The following is an 18,466-nucleotide window of genomic DNA, read 5'->3' as shown; positions in this document are numbered from 1 at the left end:
GAAAATTCCTATAAACACACTCCGCAACCTTGTGGACAGCCTTCCCAGAAGAGTTGAAGCTGTAATAGCTGCAAAAGGTGGACCCACATCATATTGAACCCTATGGGTTAGGAATGGGATGGCACTTCAAGTTCATATGTGAGTCAAGGCAGGTGGCCAAATACTTTTGGCAATATAGTGTACCACTCGTCAGAGTCGTGTATAGAGAGAGTATGTCCGACTAAAGGAGAGGCATTGGAGTCGTTTAACTTCTGACGTACGTTTTTCTGGCAAAATCAACCACAACAAGCAGTCCAAATAGAAATCTAAACATACACCAGCTCCTAAACTTACAATAAAACGTGCTTTTATTTGGTCAAATCAAAATTCTGCGGCTGTATTTCATGCACTCTGCAGCTCCATTCATGCAGGGTTTAGTGCAGTGGTTCTTAACCTGGGTTCGATCGAACCCTAGGGGTTCGGTGAGTCGGCCTCAGGGGTTCGGCAGAGCCTCCGCCGCGGAGGTCAAGACACGCCCGACTCATCGTGTAAACAAAAACTTCTCCCTGTCGGCGTATAATGGATACCCCCCAAACAATGTCCCCTCTAATTTTCCATATGTGTGAGCAAACGCAAAAACTCCTTGAGCATTCAGTGGAGCGCATGTGAGCGACGTCAGACCTGCAGCACACCTGTCCCAAACCTGACTAAATAACAAGTTCAATGTTTTATTATTGTGATCAAATGACAGCAGTCATTTCCATAGGATTATTTTCTAATATAAGTGTTTTGGCCCACTTACAATGACCATAACATATTGTTTTTCATGAGCTGTGTACTAGTATTATACACGTTTGTATGTCTGGGTTGGGGTCCTGCTTTGGAAATAATGTGTATCCCTTTCAGATGTCGCATTTAGTTCCCACTAAAACATTCACATGTTGCACAATGAGATGTAAACATGGGATTATGTGTACATTCCTGTAACTTTCCGTTTGTAAAATATATCTTTATTAGTATTTCTTTAAAGGCCTACTGAAATGACATTTTTTTATTTAAACGGGGATAGCAGATACATTCTATGTGTCATACTTGATCATTTCGCGGTATTGCCATATTTTTGCTGAAAGGATTTAGTATAGAACAACGACGATAAAGTTCGCAACTTTTGGTCTCTGATAAAAAAAGCCTTGCCTGTACCGGAAGTAGCGTGACGACACCGGAGGAAGGACTGCTCATATTTTCCTATTGTTTACACCAGCAGCGAGAGAGATTCGGACCGAGAAAGCGACGATTACCCCATTAATTTGAGCGAGGATGAAAGATTCGTGGATGAGGAACGTTAGAGTGAAGGACTAGAACGCAGTGCAAGACATATCTTTTTTCGCTCTGACCGTAACTTAGGTACAAGCTGGCTCATTGAATTCCACACTCTCTCATTTTTCTATTGTGGATCACGGATTTGTATTTTAAACCACCTTGGATACTATATCCTCTTGAAAATGAGAGTCGAGAACGCGAAATGGACATTCACAGTGACTTTTATCTCCGTGACAATACATCGACGAAACACTTTAGCTACGGAGCTAACGTGATAGCATCTGGCTTAACTGCAGATAGAAACAAAATAAATAAATCCCTGACTGGAAGGATAGACAAAAAATCAACAATACTATTAAACCATGGACATGTAACTACACGGTTAATGCTTTCCAGCTTGGCGAAGGTTAACAATGCTGTTGCTAACGACGCCATTGAAGCTAACTTAGCTACGGAGCTAACGGGATAGCATCGGGCTCAAATGCAGATAGAAACAAAATACATAAACCCCTGACTGGAAGGATAGACAGAAAATCAACAATACTATTAAACCATGGACATGTAAATACACGGTTAATGCTTTCCAGCTTGGCGAAGCTTAAAAATGCTGTTGCTAACGACGCCATTGAAGCTAACTTAGTAACGGGACCTCACAGAGCTATGATAAAAACATTAGCGCTCCACCTACGCCAGCCAGCCCTCATCTGCTCATCAACACCCGTGCTCACCTGCGTCCAGCGATCGGCGGAAGGACGATCATCCGTGCGGTCGGTGGCTAGCGTCGGCTAGCGCGTCTGCTATCCGAGTCAAAGTCTTCCTGGTTGTGTTGCTGTAGTCCGCCGCTAATACACCGATCCCACCTACAACTTTCTTCTTTGCAGTCTTCATTGTTCATTAAACAAATTGCAAAAGATTCACCAACACAGATGTCCAGAATACTGTGGAATTATGAGATGAAAACAGAGCTATTTTGTATTGTATTCAAAGGGGTACCGATACTTCTGTTTCACTGGTTACGTCACGCGCATACGTCATCATACAAAGACGTTTTCAACCGGAAGTTTAGCGGGAAATTTAAAATTGCACTTTATAAGTTAACCCGGCCGTATTGGCATGTGTTGCAATGTTGAGATTTCATCATTGATATATAAACTATCAGACTGCGTGGTCGGTAGTAGTGGCTTTCAGTAGGCCTTTAATATAACAACATCATTTTATGATTACGGTTCGGGTTCGGTGGGATGCGCGTATGAAACTGGTGGGGTTCGGTACCTCCAACCAGGTTAAGAACCACTGGTTTAGTGACTCTATAACATACACTCGACGGTGCAAGAAACGTTAGAAAAAAATGCACAAAACGACCAAAAATATAACGTATTAACCTCATTTTGCCAAATTCTTCATTAGCTTTGGACAAACAATAATGACAAAATTATTACTTTTATGTGAAGTATATCAACCGTAGTGGCTGCCTCCGTCGTACAGTGTCCGCCCTGAGATCGGTAGGTTGTGGGTTCAAACGTCGGCCGAGTCATACCAAAGACTATAAAAATGGGACCCATTACCTCCCTGCTTGGCACTCAGTATTAAGGGTTGGGATTGGGGGTTAAATCACCAAAAATGATTCCCGAGCGCGGCCACCGCTGCTGCCCACTGCTCCCCTCACCTACCAGGGGGTGATCAAGGGTGATGGGTCAAATGCAGAGAATAATTTCGCCACACCTCGTGTGTGTGTGACAATCATTGGTACTTTAACTTTAACTATGCCTGCGCTTTTAGATTTAGGCAGACCTCATTAAACCACTATCATCTATTATTACACACACAATCTGGTTTATTTTACTCTTTCAACGTCTACTCCGTCTATTTGTATTTGTGTTTGACTTTCTCTTCTGCTAGCATTACCTCAGATTTACTGAGATCCGGGGATGCTTCACCTTGGCGCATTCACGCACAGCATAAAACGTTTGGTGCGCAAAATGAGACAAGGTCTTTCTGTGGCAGCATCGGAGAAAGTTGTACATGTAAACAAACTACGATGAGTTCAGGGATCGCTGAAATTAGTAGGACAAAACGCTGCTTGCCAAATACTCTCATCAGTGAAGCATGTTTAACATAAACAATGGGGATTTCTAACAATTAGGAAGGTAGAAAACATATTTAAACAAAAAACATATTTTTTTACTCATCTTTTTCCATTTTCACACATCTCTGAAAGAGGTCCAGGGAGAGCCAATAGGGCATTTTTGTTAATCCATCTCGTTAATGTGTTCATTTCTTCTGTTATTATTTGTCTTATCTTCGGTGTGTCCTCTCCTGAAAAACACGCAGACGCGGAACAAACCTCTACTTCTCATATTTGTCTTCTTTCCGGGTTGTTATGAAAGCTTTGTAAAACTAACGAGGGCACATACGCTATATTGCCAAAAGTATTTGGACACCTGCCTTTACTCACATATGAACTTGAAGTGCCATCCCACGGAATTGTCCAAAAATGTTTTGGTATCCTGGAGCATTCAAAGTTCTTTTCACTGGAACTAAGGGGCCAAGCCCAACTCCTGAAAAACCAACCCCACACCATAATTCCTCTTCCACCAAATTTCACACTCGGCACAACGCAGTCCGAAATGTACCGTTTTCCTGGCAACCTCCAAACCCAGACTGGTCCATCAGATTGCCAGATGGAAAAGAAGTGATTCATCACTCTAGAGCAGTGGTCCCCAACCACCGGACCGATTGGTACCGGGCCGCACGAGAAATTTAAAAAAAAAAAAAAAATTTTTTTTTTTTTTTTTTATGAAATCAACATAAAAAACACAATATATACATTATATATCAATATAGATCAATACAGTCTGCAAGGATACAGTCCGTAAGCACACTTGATTGTATTTATTTATGTAAAAAAAAAAAAAAAAAAAAAATTTTTTTTTTTTTTAAATACACCCCCCCCGTGGGACAAATTTTCAAGCGTTGACCGGTCCGCAGCTACAAAAAGGTTGGGGACCACTGCTCTAGAGTCCAGTGGCGACGTGCTTTACACCAGGTAAAAAAAAAAAAATTTTTGTCATAAAGAAATACAATCATGTGTGCTTACGGACTGCATCCCTGCAGACTGTATTGATTTAAATTGATATATATAAATATATATATATATATATATATATATATATATATATATATATATATATATATATATATATATATATATATATATATATATATATATATACATATATACATATATATATACATATATATATATATACATATATATATATATATATATATATATATATTGTGTTTTTTTATGTTGATTTAATTTTTTTTTTTAATTTTTTTATTTCTTGTGCGGCCACGGCCCGGTAACAATCGGTTCACAGACCGGTACCGCGCGGCCCGGTGGTTGGGGACCACTGCTTTACACCACTGCATCCCACGCTTTGCATTGGACTTGGTGATGTATGGCTTAGATGTAGCTGCTCGGCCATGGAAACCCATTCCATGAAGCTCTCTGCGTACTGCACGTGGGCTAATTGGAAGGTCACATGAAGTTTGGAGCTCTGTAGCACCTGACTGTGCGGAAAGTCTTTGCACATGTCAGTTTACGTGGCCTACCACTTGGTGGCTGAGTTGCTGTTGTTCCCAAACTCTTCACTTTTCTCATAATAAAGTTGTCTTTGGAATATTTAGAAGCGAGGAAATTTCACGACAGGTGGCATCCTATGACAGTTCCACGCTGGAAATCACCGAGAGCGGCCCATTCTTTCACAAATGTTTCTAGAAACAGTGCTTGATTTTGTACACCGGGCCAAGTGATTAAGACACCATTAGGACATCATTTGGATGGGTGGCCAAATACTTTTGGCAATATGGTGTAGCATCAGGTCAAAGTTGTCGCAGTCATGGCGCCCTGTCGTCACATGAGTGCCTTTTGGCCAATTAGATGGCCTGAAACCGAGTTGGCCATACTCTCTTTAAACAGGACTCTTGCCACCAGTGGTATGCGGGCTCCATCTAGTGCGGGGGTCAGCAACCTAGTGGCTCCCCTGGACCTCTTTCGGAGATGTGTGAAAATGGAAAGACATGAGGAAAAAAAAAAAAAAATTCTGTAGGAGAACAAACATGACACAAACTTTCCTAATTGTTAGAAATCCCACTGTTTATGTTACACATGCTTCACTGATGAGAGTATTTGGCGAGCACCGTTTTGTCCTACTAATTTCAGCGATCCTTGAACTCATCGTAGTAAGTTTACATGTACAACTTTCTCCGCCGCTGCCACAGAAAGACATGTTTTATGCCACTCCTTCTTCGTCTCATTTTGTCCACCAAATGTTTTATACTGTGCGTGAATGCTTTGTTGATATTATTGATTTGCTGGAGTGTTTGCCAGGCATATTTGGTCAATCCATGACTGCAAGCTAATCGAAGCTAACATGCTATTTAGGCTAGCTGTATGTACATATTGCATCATTATGTTTGTAGGTATATTTGAGCTCATTTAATTCCCTTTACTTATGTCCTCTGTGTATATAATTTATATTTGCATGTCTCATGACACATTATCTGTATGTAATATTGGCTGCATTTCTGATAGTTGTTTGTGTGCCATGTTGTTCCAGACCACAGCAAACGTTACCCAGCTTGCAAATATTGTAATAAATCCATTAGAAGAAGACAGCCTGCCGTTTCCTTTAACTTGGACACACACATCTATACCTTTGGCCATTGTGAGCCAGTAACTTCCAGAAGTTATCTCATCCTGTGAGAAGCCTCCATTTTACTAATTTAGAATAAAAATCTAAACACCACATTTCTTTCAAAAAAGATTTGCGCCAGCCTTTGATAGTAGGCTAATATCGCTAATATAGACACTTACATCACGTGTTGCCTTCATTATAACACTTTTAATATTTTGCGGCTCCAGACAGATTATTTTTTTGTATTTTTGGTCCAATATGGCTCTTTCAACATTAGTGGTAAGCCAAAGAGTCACTTAATAAAATATTCAAACACAGTGTTACTGTTCAAACAGTGCGTAATGTTACAGTGGGCAAAAATATTAAATATACTTTTTAAATAACACCTCTGCCTTGTTTTTAATGAATATTCAGGCTGACTACGCTACCGTATTTTAATGTTGGCCTTTATGGTGGTACTTGGAAAAGTATAGTGTTTTCTGGGGTGGTACTTGGTGGGGGAAAAAAGTTTGAGAACCAGTCTCTTAGACAGATTGACCCATTGTATCAAGTATGGATGTTATTGTGACCAAAATTATTAAAGTTATTTTTGTAAAAAAAAAAAAAAAAGAAAAATAGACACCTTATGTCTATATATTTACAGTGGTGGTCAAAAGTTTACATACACTTGTAAAGAACATGATGTCATGGCTGTCTTGAGTTTCCAATCATTTCCACAACTCTTATTTGTTTGTGATAGAGTGATTGGAGCACATACTTGTTGGTCACAAAAAAACATTCATGAAGTTTGGTTGTTTTATGAATTTATTATGGGTCTACTGAAAATGTGAGCAAATCTGCTGGGTCAACATACAGCAATGTTAACATTTGCTTACATGTCCCTTGGCAAGTTTCACTGCAATAAGGCGCTTCTGGCAAGCTCCTGGTTGAATTTTTGACCACTCTTGACAAAATTGGTGCAATTTAACTAAATTTGTTGGTTTTCTGACATGGACTTGTTTCTTCGGCATTGTCCACACGTTTAAGTCAGGACTTTTGGAAAGGCCATTCTAAAACCTTAATTCTAGCCTGATTTAGCCATTCCTTTACCACTTTTGACATGTGTTTGGGCTCATTGTCCTGTTGGAACACCCAACTGCCCCCAAGACCCAACCTCCGGGCTGATGATTTTAGGTTGTCCTGAAGAATTTGGAGGTAATCCTCCTTTTTCATTGTCCCATTTACTCTCTGTAAAGCACCAGTTCCATTGGCAGCAAAACAGGCCCAGAGCATAATACTACCACCACCATGCTTGACAGTAGGAATTGGTGTTCCTGGGATTAAAGGCCTCACCTTTTCATATTGCTGGGTATTGTGGCCCAACAGCTCCATTTTTGTTTCATCTGACATCACATTGACAAAGATAAGACCTTCTGGAGGAAAGTTCTGTGAGGGGCTACCAAAAGCGCCTTATTGCAGTGAAACTTGCCAAGGGACATGAAAGTTTGGACACACCTTCTCATTCAATGTGTTTTCTTTATTTTCATGACTATTTACATTGTCGATTGTCACGGAAGGGATCAAAACTATGAAAGGAATGGCTAAATAAGGCTAGAATGAAGGTTTTAGAATGGCCTTCCCAAAGTCCTGACTTAAATGTGTGGACAATGCTGAAGAAACAAGTCCATGTCAGAAAACCAACAAATTTAGCTGAACTGTTCCAATTTTGTCAAGAGCAGAAGCCTGTGGATGGCTACCAAAAGCGCCTTATTGCAGTGAAACTTGCCAAGGGACATGTAAGCAAATATTGACATTGCTGTATGTATACTTTTGATTTGGTCACATTTTCAGTAGACCCATAATAAATTAATAAAATAACCAAACTTCATGAATGTGTTATGTGACCAACAAGTATGTGCTCCAATCACTCTATCACAAAAAAATAAGAGTTGTAGAAATGATTGGAAACTCAAGACAGCCATGACATTATGTTCTTTACAAGTGTAAAACTTTTGACCACGACTGTATAAATATTTACATATATATATATTCATATACACATACACTACCGTTCAAAAGTTTGTGGAATAGCCTTCATTTCTAAGAACAAGAATAGACTGTGGAGTTTCAGTTGAAAGTTCTCTTTTTCTGGCCATTTTGAGCGTTTAATTGACCCCACAAATGTGATGCTCCAGAAACTCAATCTGCTCAAAGGAAGGTCACTTTTGTAGCTTCTGTAACGAGCTAAACTGTTTTCAGATGTGTGAACATGATTGCACAAGGGTTTTCTAATCATCAATTAGCCTTCTGAGCCAATGAGCAAACACATTGTACCATTAGAACACTGGAGTGATAGTTGCTGGAAATGGGCCATCTATACACCTATGTAGATATTGCACCAAAAACCAGACATTTGCAGCTAGAATAGTCATTTACCACATTAGCAATGTATAGAGTGTATTTCTTTAAAGTTAAGACTAGTTTAAAGTTATCTTCATTGAAAAGTACAGTGCTTTTCCTTCAAAAATAAGGACATTTCAATGTGACCCCAAACTTTTGAACGGTAGTGTATGTAAACACATATGTATATATATACATATATATACATATAAGAGGGCCAAGTGGTAGAAAATGGATGGAAATATATGTATTTGTGTAGAGATATATAGAAATGTGCTGTGTATCGTAGCAATATTTGATGACGATGATCGTTCAATCAGCGTCAAAAGAAGAAGCTAACCTGCTGTTAGCATCTTAAAGACAACATGTCGCCCTGGCGTGTTAACAGTCTGCTTTAAGAGTCACATTCGCTTGAAAAAGCGTCCATAGATGCCATCAACAGGTTTCAGCACCAACTAATCCTCAGGTATTGCGATGTGTCGCAGATCGCCTTCGTCTCGTCAGCTGGTGTTAACACACTGTCGGGTGGAATGTAATGGCGATTTTAATACTCCGGCTGTGACGATACACACATGTCTTTGTACACTGGGCACACAAACGGGGCTTGTGGAATGTTGTCCTTACCGTCAGTTGCAGGCACGCCGCGGCACAACGAACAGCTCCTCGGTTCTGATGCTGCGGGATCCTCTTGGTTAAGGCAGGCCTCAAGGACGTCTGTGATTGGTCGATGCTGACGCTCGTTCTGAGCGGCTATTGGCTAGACCCGACTGTCAATCATCTCCATGTCCGGATTCGCGAACACTCATGATGTGCAGCCGTGTTTACTTCCCTTTATGTGCACCACTGCTAATGTATTGTAACATACAAGATGAAGTAAATTACCATCATTGTCATTATTTGACCTTATATAGCTGAAGTAGGTTGGCTTTAATCACAAATATAGGACACATGACTTTCAGGATCGCAACCAATATACAAAAACTTTATTACAAAAAGTGTTCTACATGAATGTTTTGACAGTAAGATGGCAGTGGACAAGGAGCACCACTCAACAAAACTAAGCAGTGCTTTTGAGAAGCCAAACATCTCTTTAAAATCATGCCGATATACTGCTGTCCAGTCACTGTAGGGCAGACTAAGTCCTCTGTAATATCAATCAGGTACACCGACTCAAAAGTTAACTGTTTTTAATATCGCAACAATAATCTAATGACACACAAAAACAAGTTTAAGAAATGATTAAAGGGACTAATTGAGGAAAAACTAAATCCCTGAATTGGACAAGGAATTACAGGTCTGCTTACCCAAAAGAGGCGGACCAACAGCAGGTTATACAGTTTGAATATGCACAGAACAAACTTAGCTTAATGCATTACAAACATTATATATAACCGCTTAATCGTCATCTTCATCATCGTCGTCATCTTCGTCATCGTCCTCGTCATCATCATCATCGTCGTCATCTTCAACTGGTTGCGGCTTTTTGGGCCTGCCTGGGCCACCCTTCTTTCCGGTGTCGGCCTTCCCTGAGCCAGTGGACGCTTTATATGCGGCAACATCCTGGAAATAACATTATGACCGTGATTTAAAAACGTGGCACACGCCGGAAATAAAAACATGACAATAACTGATGCAAATAACCTCACCTTCTCATACTTTTCCTTCAGCTTGGCGGCTTTCGCCTCAAACGGAATCTTGTCTTTGGCAGACTGTAAAGACCACAGCTCACCAAGCTTCTTGGCAATGTCACCAATGGAAATACCCGGATGGTCCTCCTTGATCTTGGGACGGTGTTCCGAGCAGAAGACGAAGAAGGCGGAACTACAAAGAAGGAACTATATTAATGCATGAAAAGCATAATTTAGATAAAAACTAAGATCTTGTCCACTTACGGTGGCCTTTTGGGGGCATTGGGATCCTTCTTCTTCTTCCCCTTTTTAGCACCTTTAGGGGGGATGTATGTCTTCATCTCCCGATCGTATCGGACCTTGTCATTCTTCGCCAGGTCCTCAAACTTCAGCTTTTCCTTGCCGGACATAGTCTGCACAACACAGATGATTAAGTCAGCCTCAAAGCATATTAATGTACAGACAAATTACTAATCACTACATTGCATGCAGGCAGCTTGAGACAATTAATGTTGCCTAGAGTAGTGACTCCAACTACGGCACACTAGCGTGTCGTGAGAGATCAGATTTGCCAGAAGTCCACATATTCACTGAATTTGTCAGAAAATCATACACAGGCTTTCTGCAAATATAATTTAATGCAACTTAAAACAAATGTAATGCCCATGTGCTACTACAGATTGTAACAGCCAAAAGCATACAGTTACTGTCTGTATAGACAAATGTAACATTTGACAATGATGTTGAATTATCTGTAGCCAAATTTAGCACAAATGTAATCATAATTACATAATGCAAGTAACCCTTTCAAATGCACTTAACATGTAATCACTGTTGTCATTTTATAACAATTGTAAGTCAATAACTAATTATTCTAAATAGGTAAACAAAATAAAATGGACTCAAATATCCATTGACAAAAATTGCACGTCAATATTGACCATCTTGAAGTGCAGTCCTACAGATTGGAAAAACCGGGTCAGGTAGTTTGTTTTGCTCTTTTTTAACCAGGGGAGACTACTACAAGTTTGTTTAAATAACGAACCCTTTATCCGCAAGGGCCACATACTGGAAAATCAAAGCAGGCAGCAGCCATTTTGATATATATTCTTTTTCACCTTTCAGACTTTTGAGTTTGGTCAAGGGAACTCGTAAAAAGAACTCAGTCTTTTTTCTTTACTATCAATGCTTAAATATGTAGATCAAGTAAAAATACAATGTGTGTTTTACTGTGGGGGAATACATAAGAGAAACATAAAGGCATTGTATCAACTACAGAAAAGAGCTATAAGGATTATTCATAAAGTAGATTACTTAGAACACACCAACATTATTTATTAATTCTGCTTTATTGAAACTACAGGAGCTAGTTAAGTTACAGACATATGTTATGTTTAAGGTTAAAAGTAAAACATTACCAGCAAACTTACAAAAAATGTTTGTCATCACTTCTGAGAATGAAGAGCGTAGAAGAAAAGGTCATTTCAAACATCAGTATTCAAGGACAACTTTAAAACAAATGTGTATATCAGTGGTGGGGGTTAACTATGGAATTCTCTTTACAATGAGATAAAAGACAAAATATAATCAAATTGAAAAAAATATATAAAGACAAAACAATAAGATCATATGGACAGCCATAAGTGTTTACATTTTGCTTAATATTTATTAGTTTACTTGTTTTTTTGTCTGGTTTTGTATCATCCCGTGAGGTGTATATTACTTTTTTTGTTCGGGTTGTACTTCATGAAGTTTTGCACTTGTGTTTTTTTGTTTGTTTTCATTATATTTGGATATATCTGCTTGGTTTGTATGATATCCATTGAATAAGACTATGTATTATGTTGAAGGGGGCAGGAAAATATAAGATTTTTCTTCATCCTGCTCCTTCTCAGGCATTGGTGTGTAAATGTTTGTTTAGTTTCTGAGGTTTAATTGTCTACCGATCAAAGATGCACATCAATGAAGGAGATAAATACAAAATTTAAATGAAAATCCAGTTTTATGGCAAATTAAAAATATGCATAATTTTCTTCAAAAAACTCTTTACATATTTTTTAATGTGAGGTTATTGGACCTTAAAATAGGTCACCAATTCATAACATTGATTTTAATTTATTATTTGTGAGCAAAGACCGGAAAAAAACTTCATTTATCAGTAGATAAATGTAACGTTTATTGTTAAATTTGTACTTTGTCATACAACTTTATTATGGCAATTTAAATTATGGAATATTTATCCCAACATATATTTGCTGTGAAGTAATTGGAGCCTCCAACAGGTTTATAAATGTCAACATTTATTTGAATTCACTATTTAATTAACAATGACCCAAAAAAGTCTGCATGGCAGCTTTGTTGTATTAGTCACCATTGCAACTTTTTCTTCTTACAGTTCCCCTGTTTTCTTTTTAATGTGTCTTTATTTTAAGAATATATTTAAAATGAGCCGTTAAAAAAATAGCTTCTGGTCGCAATTGTGAACACCTCTGCCTTTATTCACACGTCAAGTTGGACTGTAGATTACCTTCCATCTTTCTGAGCATTTCTTTGAAAACTCAGCAAAGCCCACACTTTACATAATTTTTCATGTGAGGTAATTGGACCTTAAAACAGGTCACCAAATAATAACATTGATTTTAATTTATTATTTGTGAGCAATAACCAAAAAAAAAACTAATAAAATCATTGGGGATCCCAAAAGACCCTGATAAAAGTGTTAAAAATAAGCCTATTTTTTTAAGCCTACATCAACTTCAGCACTATCAGTATATAAATGTAACGTTTATTGTTAATTTTGTTCTTAACTTAAGCACTTTCAGTAGATTAATGTAACATTTGTTAATTTTGTTCTATGTCATACAACTTTATTTGTTATGGCAAATTATGGAATATTTATCCCAACAAATATTTGCTGTGAAATAATTGGAGCCTCCAATAGGTTTATAATTCACAACATTCATTTGGATACATTTTTTGAACAATGCCAAAAAAAAAAGTCTGCATGGCAGCTTTGCGTTATTATTCACCACTGCAACTTTTTCTCCTTACATTTCCCCTGTTTATCCCACTTTTTAATGTGTGTCTTTATTTTTATTTTATATTTAAAATGAGCCGTTAAAAAATTACTTCTGGTCGCACTTGTGGACACCTCTGTCTTTATTCATACATCAAGTTGGGACTGTATATTACCTTCCATCTTTCTGAGCATTTCTTTGAAAACTCAGCAAAGCCCACACTGGTTCCAGGGTGCTTCTTTTTGTGCTCCTCGCGGCAGGTCGCCACAAAGAAGGCGTAGGATGAGGTTTTGCCTCTGGGCTTGTTTGGATCCTTCGTCATGGCTGCTTCCTGGACATAAAAAAAACAAAAACAGAACCGACTAAACGATTACGTAAAGTCGAGAAATGGTTGAAACGAAACAATATTTGTTCGGTTAATACTGCATGGGGTTGAAGAAAAAACGGCAAATGATGTTGAATACGCTACCCGTAATACAAAATGGGGCACGGAAAGATGTTTCATGACTCTAATCGGCTTTCTTCCTTGTAGGGACAAAAAGACGCGACTCCATTTTGTATCTTCCCGCCTAAACTCACCCTCGCCACAAACTTGTTTAACTAAAGTGACGAGACGAGCCCTCTAACCCCCCACCCAACATAACGAGTCATAATACTTTAAACATAAAAAAGACGAAAGACACAAACAAAAAGGCGACGTTGGCGTCAGTTTGTTCCCTTTTAAAAGTTGAGCGCGTGGCCATTGTACAAAGGCCTAAGCAGTCAACCAAATGGCGTTTGGGCTTCGTCTTGTTTACCAAGAAGCTCAGTCCGCCGCCGTTAAAAAAGTCTCCATATAACGGTTGCTTAGTACGTTAATATAAAATTACACGTTTTAATAAAGTACATAAAAACAAAAAATATTATGGCGAAATACGAAACGTACATGTCGAAATATCCGGTAAAACCGTAGCAAATAAAACCCCACCGTACACTTCAAGGACGACGGGTAAAGACGTTAAGAAGGCGAAGAAGGTTCTAGAAAGAAGCAAAATGCGGGACACTTACCAGTAACAAGCGAGACAAAGTGTGGCGGAGTGAACGGAGGAAAAGGCTTTGAAGGTTTTCGCTGCGGTCTGCTGCGTCGCACTAACTTGCCTACAAGTACATCCGCAACTCCTCCCCCCTCGGCCGGGGATTGGCCGGATTCCGTCGTTTCAATTTGAAACCCAGCGCACGGGACAGAAAGGCGCCTTTTGATTGGTCCCCGACGGGAGAAGCCAAAACAGCACGTTTTCTGTCTCGCCTGAACGCGGATTGGTTAATGGCGGGCAGGGGTTTTAAACAACAGGGCGCCAAATGTTCTTTTTTTTGTTTTGTTCATTAAAAAAAGTAACAATGAGGTTTCGTCGTCATCGGCTGTTAAGACTTTACCAGACGTTTTGAGCATTTCCTCTTTAGACAACAGCTTGTACTTTAGCTTTTACTACTCTACGTATAAAATACTATACGGTCTGATTCCCAGAACCCCCAAAAAGTCTGCTATAGAGTGTTTTCTATTCGAGCTGGAATGTCCTCCCGGTAACAGTTAGACATAATAATAATAATATATTTTATTTTTAAAAGCACTTTACATTGAACAAACAATCTCAAAGTGCTACAGTGCATTTAAAAAAACAAAGCTGGAACAACAAAGTGGTTATAGAGCGTTTTGTTTTGGAGCTCCAGTACTATGGAATGCCCTCCCGGTAACAGTTAGAGATGCTACCTCAGTAGAAGCATTTAAAGGCCTACTGAAATGAATTTTTTAAATTTAAACGGGGATAGCAGATCCATTCTATGTGTCATACTTGATAATTTCGCAATATTGCCGTATTTTTGCTGAAAGGATTTAGTAGAGAACCAAGCCTTGCCTGTACCGGAAGTAGCGTGACGTCACAGGTTGAAAGGCTCCTCACATTTCCCCATTGTTTACAATACAGCGAGAGCGATTCGGACCGAGAAAGTGACGATTACCCCATTCATTTGAGCGAGGATGAAAGATTTGTGGATGAGGAACGTGAGAGTGAAGGACTACAGTGCAGTGCAGGACGTGTCTTTTTTCGTTCTGACCGTAACTTAGGTACAAGGGTTCATTGGATTCCACACTTTCTCCTTTTTCTATTGTGAATCACGGATTTGTATTTTAAACCACCTCGGATACTATATCCTCTTGAAAATGAGAGTCGAGAACGCGAAATGGACATTCACAGTGACTTTTATCTCCACGACAATACATCGGCGAAGCTCTTTAGCTACGGAGCTAACGTGATAGCATTGTGCTTAAATGCAGATAGAAACAAAATAAATAAACCCCTGACTGGAAGGATAGACATAAAATCAACAATACTATTAAACCATGGACATGTAAATACACGGTTAATGCTTTCCAGCCTGTCGAAGCTTAACAATGCTGTTGCTAACGACGCCATTGAAGCTAACTAAGCTACGGGACCTCACAGAGCCATGCTAAAAACATTAGCTAACCACCTACGCCAGCCAGCCCTCATCAACACCCGTGCTCACCTGCGTTCCAGCGATCGACGGAGCGACGAAGGACTTCACCCGATCATCGATGCGGTCGGCCGCCCGGAGACGGAGGAAGTCAAGGTGAGGTCGGCAGCTAGCGCATCTGCTATCCATCTCAAAGTCCTCCTGGTTGTGTTGCGGTAGTCCGCCGCTAATACACCGATCCCACCTACAGCTTTCTTCTTTGCAGTCTTCATTGTTCATTAAACAAATTGCAAAAGATTCACCAACACAGATGTCCAGAATACTGTGGAATTATGTGGTGAAAACAGAGCTTTTTGTATTGGATCCAATGGGGTCCGAATACTTCCGTTCACTACGTGACGTCACGCGCAAACGTCATCATACCGATACGTTTTCAACCGTAAGTTTCTCTGGAAATTTAAAATTGCACTTTATAAGTTAACCCGGCCATATTGGCATGTGTTGCAATGTTAAGATTTCATCATTGATGTATAAACTATCAGACTGCGTGGTCGGTAGTAGTGGCTTTCAGTAGGCCTTTAAGTCCCATCTTAAAACTCATTTGTAAATGCTAGCCTTTTAAATAGACCCCCCTTTTAGACCAGTTGATCTGTTGTGTTAGATCCAATATGGACTGGACTTTCACTGATATGTTGGATCCACTATGGACGGGACTTTCACAATATTATGTCAGACCCACTTGACATCCATTGCTTTCGGTCTCCCCTAGAGGGGGGTGGGGGGTTACCCACATATGCGGTCCTCTCCAAGGTTTCTCATAGTCATTAACATCGACGTCCCACTGGGTTGTGAGTTTTTCCTTGCCCTTATGTGGGCTCTGAACCGAGGATGTCGTTGTGGCTTGTGCAGCCCTTTGAGACACTTGTGATTTATTGTGTATATTGTAGCATCCCGGAAGAGTTAGTGCTGCAAAGGGTTCTGGGTATTTGTTCTGTTGTGTTTGTTGTGTTACAGTGCAGATGTTCTCTCGAAATGTGTTTGTCATTCTTGTTTGGTGTGGGTTCACACAGTGTGGCGTATATTTCTAACAGTGTAAAAGTTGTTTATACGGCTACCCTCAGTGTAACCTGTATCGCTGTTGATTAAGTATGCATGGCATTCACATGTTTGTGCATACAGACGCCGCACATATTTTGTGATCGGGCCGGCACTTTGTTAGAATGGATGAAAAGCAGACGTGACGGCAGTTCGTAGTCGACGTTAAAGGCAGTGCCTTTAAGGCACGTCCCCAAGACTGTGGTCCCAGCGGACTACGAGATATAATGACTGATGAACACCTTCGTTGGATAATGAAGGTTGCCTCAGCTCAAAGCCTGAGCCCTGACATTAATGAACTAGCATCCCAGAAAAGATGCCAGGTATTTGGCTTGGACACATCAGATTAGATCAGTGTGTTGCAAACTGAGCAGTTTAAAGTCCTGAATGGTTGGTTTATTCATTGTGATTTTATTTTCAAATTTATTAAAAAGTTAATGTTGATATTTACCTCAGAAGGCTGCAAATAGAAAAGAGGCATTCAATTTTTATTTAAATTGTATTTGATATGTCATTGATATTTTTTAATTATTATTATTATTATTTGAAACTCGATTTTGCATGTCACTATAAAGTTATATAAGCCTTGCTTGTTCAATATTCAATGCAAAACTTGTTTGGGTCCCTATTAAAAGGTTAATTTGTTCAACCTTGGCCTGCGGCTTTGTTCAGTTTTAAATTTTGGCCCACTCTGTATTTGAGTTTGACACCCCTGGGTTAGAATGTCTGCCCTGAGATCGGTAGGTTGTGAGTTCAAACCCCGGCCGAGTCATACCAAAGACTAAAAAAATGGGACCCATTACCTCCCTGCTTGGCACTTACCATGAATTGATTAACGTGGACCCCGACTTAATTAAGTTGAAAAACTTATTCGGGTGTTACCATTTAGTGGTCAATTGTACGGAATATGTACTGTACTGTGCAATCTATCAATAAATGTTTCAATCAATCAATCAGTCAAACTCAGCATCAAGGGTTGGAATCGGGGGTTAAATCACCAAAAATGATTCCTGGGCGCGGCCACTGCTGCTGCTCACCTCCCAGAGGGTGATCAAGGGTGATGGGTCAAATGCAGAGAATAATTTTGCCACGCCTCGTGTGTGTGTGTGACAATCATTGGTACTTTAAATTGAACTTTAAATAGCTGCCCCCAACAAGTAAAATAAATAGTAAAATTAAATAAAAACTAGAATGGTAAATGGTAAATGGGGTTGTACTTGTATAGCGCTTTTCTACCTTCAAGGTACTCAAAGCGCTTTGACACTATTTCCACATTCACCCATTCACACACTGATGGCGGGAGCTGCCATGCAAGGCCCTAACCACGACCCATCAGGAGCAAGGGTGAAGTGTCTTGCTCAAGGACACAACGGACGTGACGAGTTTGGTAGAAGGTGGGGATTGAACCAGGAACCCTCAGGTTGCTGGCACGGCCACTCTCCCAACCTAATAGCTCGAACTAGCACACATACATGTAACAAAAGGCTTTTTAAAAAAGAAGGGTTTTTAAGCGGGCAGCACGGTGATACAGGGGTTAGTGCGTCTGCCTCACAATACGAAGGTCCTGGGTTCGATCCTGCGCTCGGGAGTTTGCATGTTCTCCCCGTGACTGCGTGGGTTCCCTCCGGGTACTCTCGGCTTCCTCCCACCTCCAAAGACATGCACCTGGGGATAGGTTGATTGGCAACACTAAATTGGCCTTAGCGTGTGAATGTTGTCTGTCTATCTTTGTTGGCCCTGTGATGAGGTGGCGACTCGTCCAGGGTGTACCCCCGCATTCCGGCCGATTGCAGCTGAGATAGGCTCCAGCACCCCCCGCGACCCCGAAAGGGATAAGCCGTAGAAAATGGATGCATGGATGGAGGGTTTTTAA

At 40.0% G+C, this 18,466-nt stretch overlaps 2 protein-coding genes across 8 annotated transcripts in view; both read right to left on the bottom strand.

The window, feature by feature from the left end:
* wdr17 (WD repeat domain 17) overlaps positions 1-9,085 on the bottom strand; it is a 93,514-nt gene extending 84,429 nt beyond the window's left edge. For all 6 annotated transcript variants that reach the window (XR_009821882.1, XR_009821883.1, XR_009821884.1 and 3 more), the window contains exon 1: positions 9,006-9,085. The gene's annotated coding sequence lies outside the window, so the exon portion shown is untranslated. The remainder of the gene's footprint in view (positions 1-9,005) is intronic.
* Positions 9,086-9,349: 264 nt separating this feature from the next.
* Positions 9,350-14,238, bottom strand: hmgb2a (high mobility group box 2a). Of its 2 annotated transcripts, none has more exons than XM_062027204.1 (5): positions 14,074-14,238; positions 13,202-13,357; positions 10,274-10,422; positions 10,028-10,202; positions 9,350-9,941 (listed from the first exon to the last, which is right to left on the bottom strand). In XM_062027204.1, exons 2-5 carry the CDS (start codon positions 13,346-13,348, stop codon positions 9,777-9,779), a joined length of 636 nt encoding a protein of 211 aa, XP_061883188.1. In that variant the 5' UTR covers positions 13,349-13,357; positions 14,074-14,238; the 3' UTR covers positions 9,350-9,776. The 2 variants fall into 2 exon arrangements, with proteins under 2 accessions (XP_061883188.1, XP_061883189.1); XM_062027205.1 differs by lacking the exon at positions 14,074-14,238 and adding an exon at positions 13,952-13,976.
* Positions 14,239-18,466: the final 4,228 nt, after the last annotated feature.

Source organism: Entelurus aequoreus, linkage group LG18 (assembly GCF_033978785.1).
Source record: "Entelurus aequoreus isolate RoL-2023_Sb linkage group LG18, RoL_Eaeq_v1.1, whole genome shotgun sequence".
NCBI lineage: Eukaryota > Metazoa > Chordata > Actinopteri > Syngnathiformes > Syngnathidae > Entelurus > Entelurus aequoreus.
The sequence above is the reverse complement of the archived record's forward strand: the minus strand, read 5'-3'. Positions and strand labels throughout refer to the sequence as shown.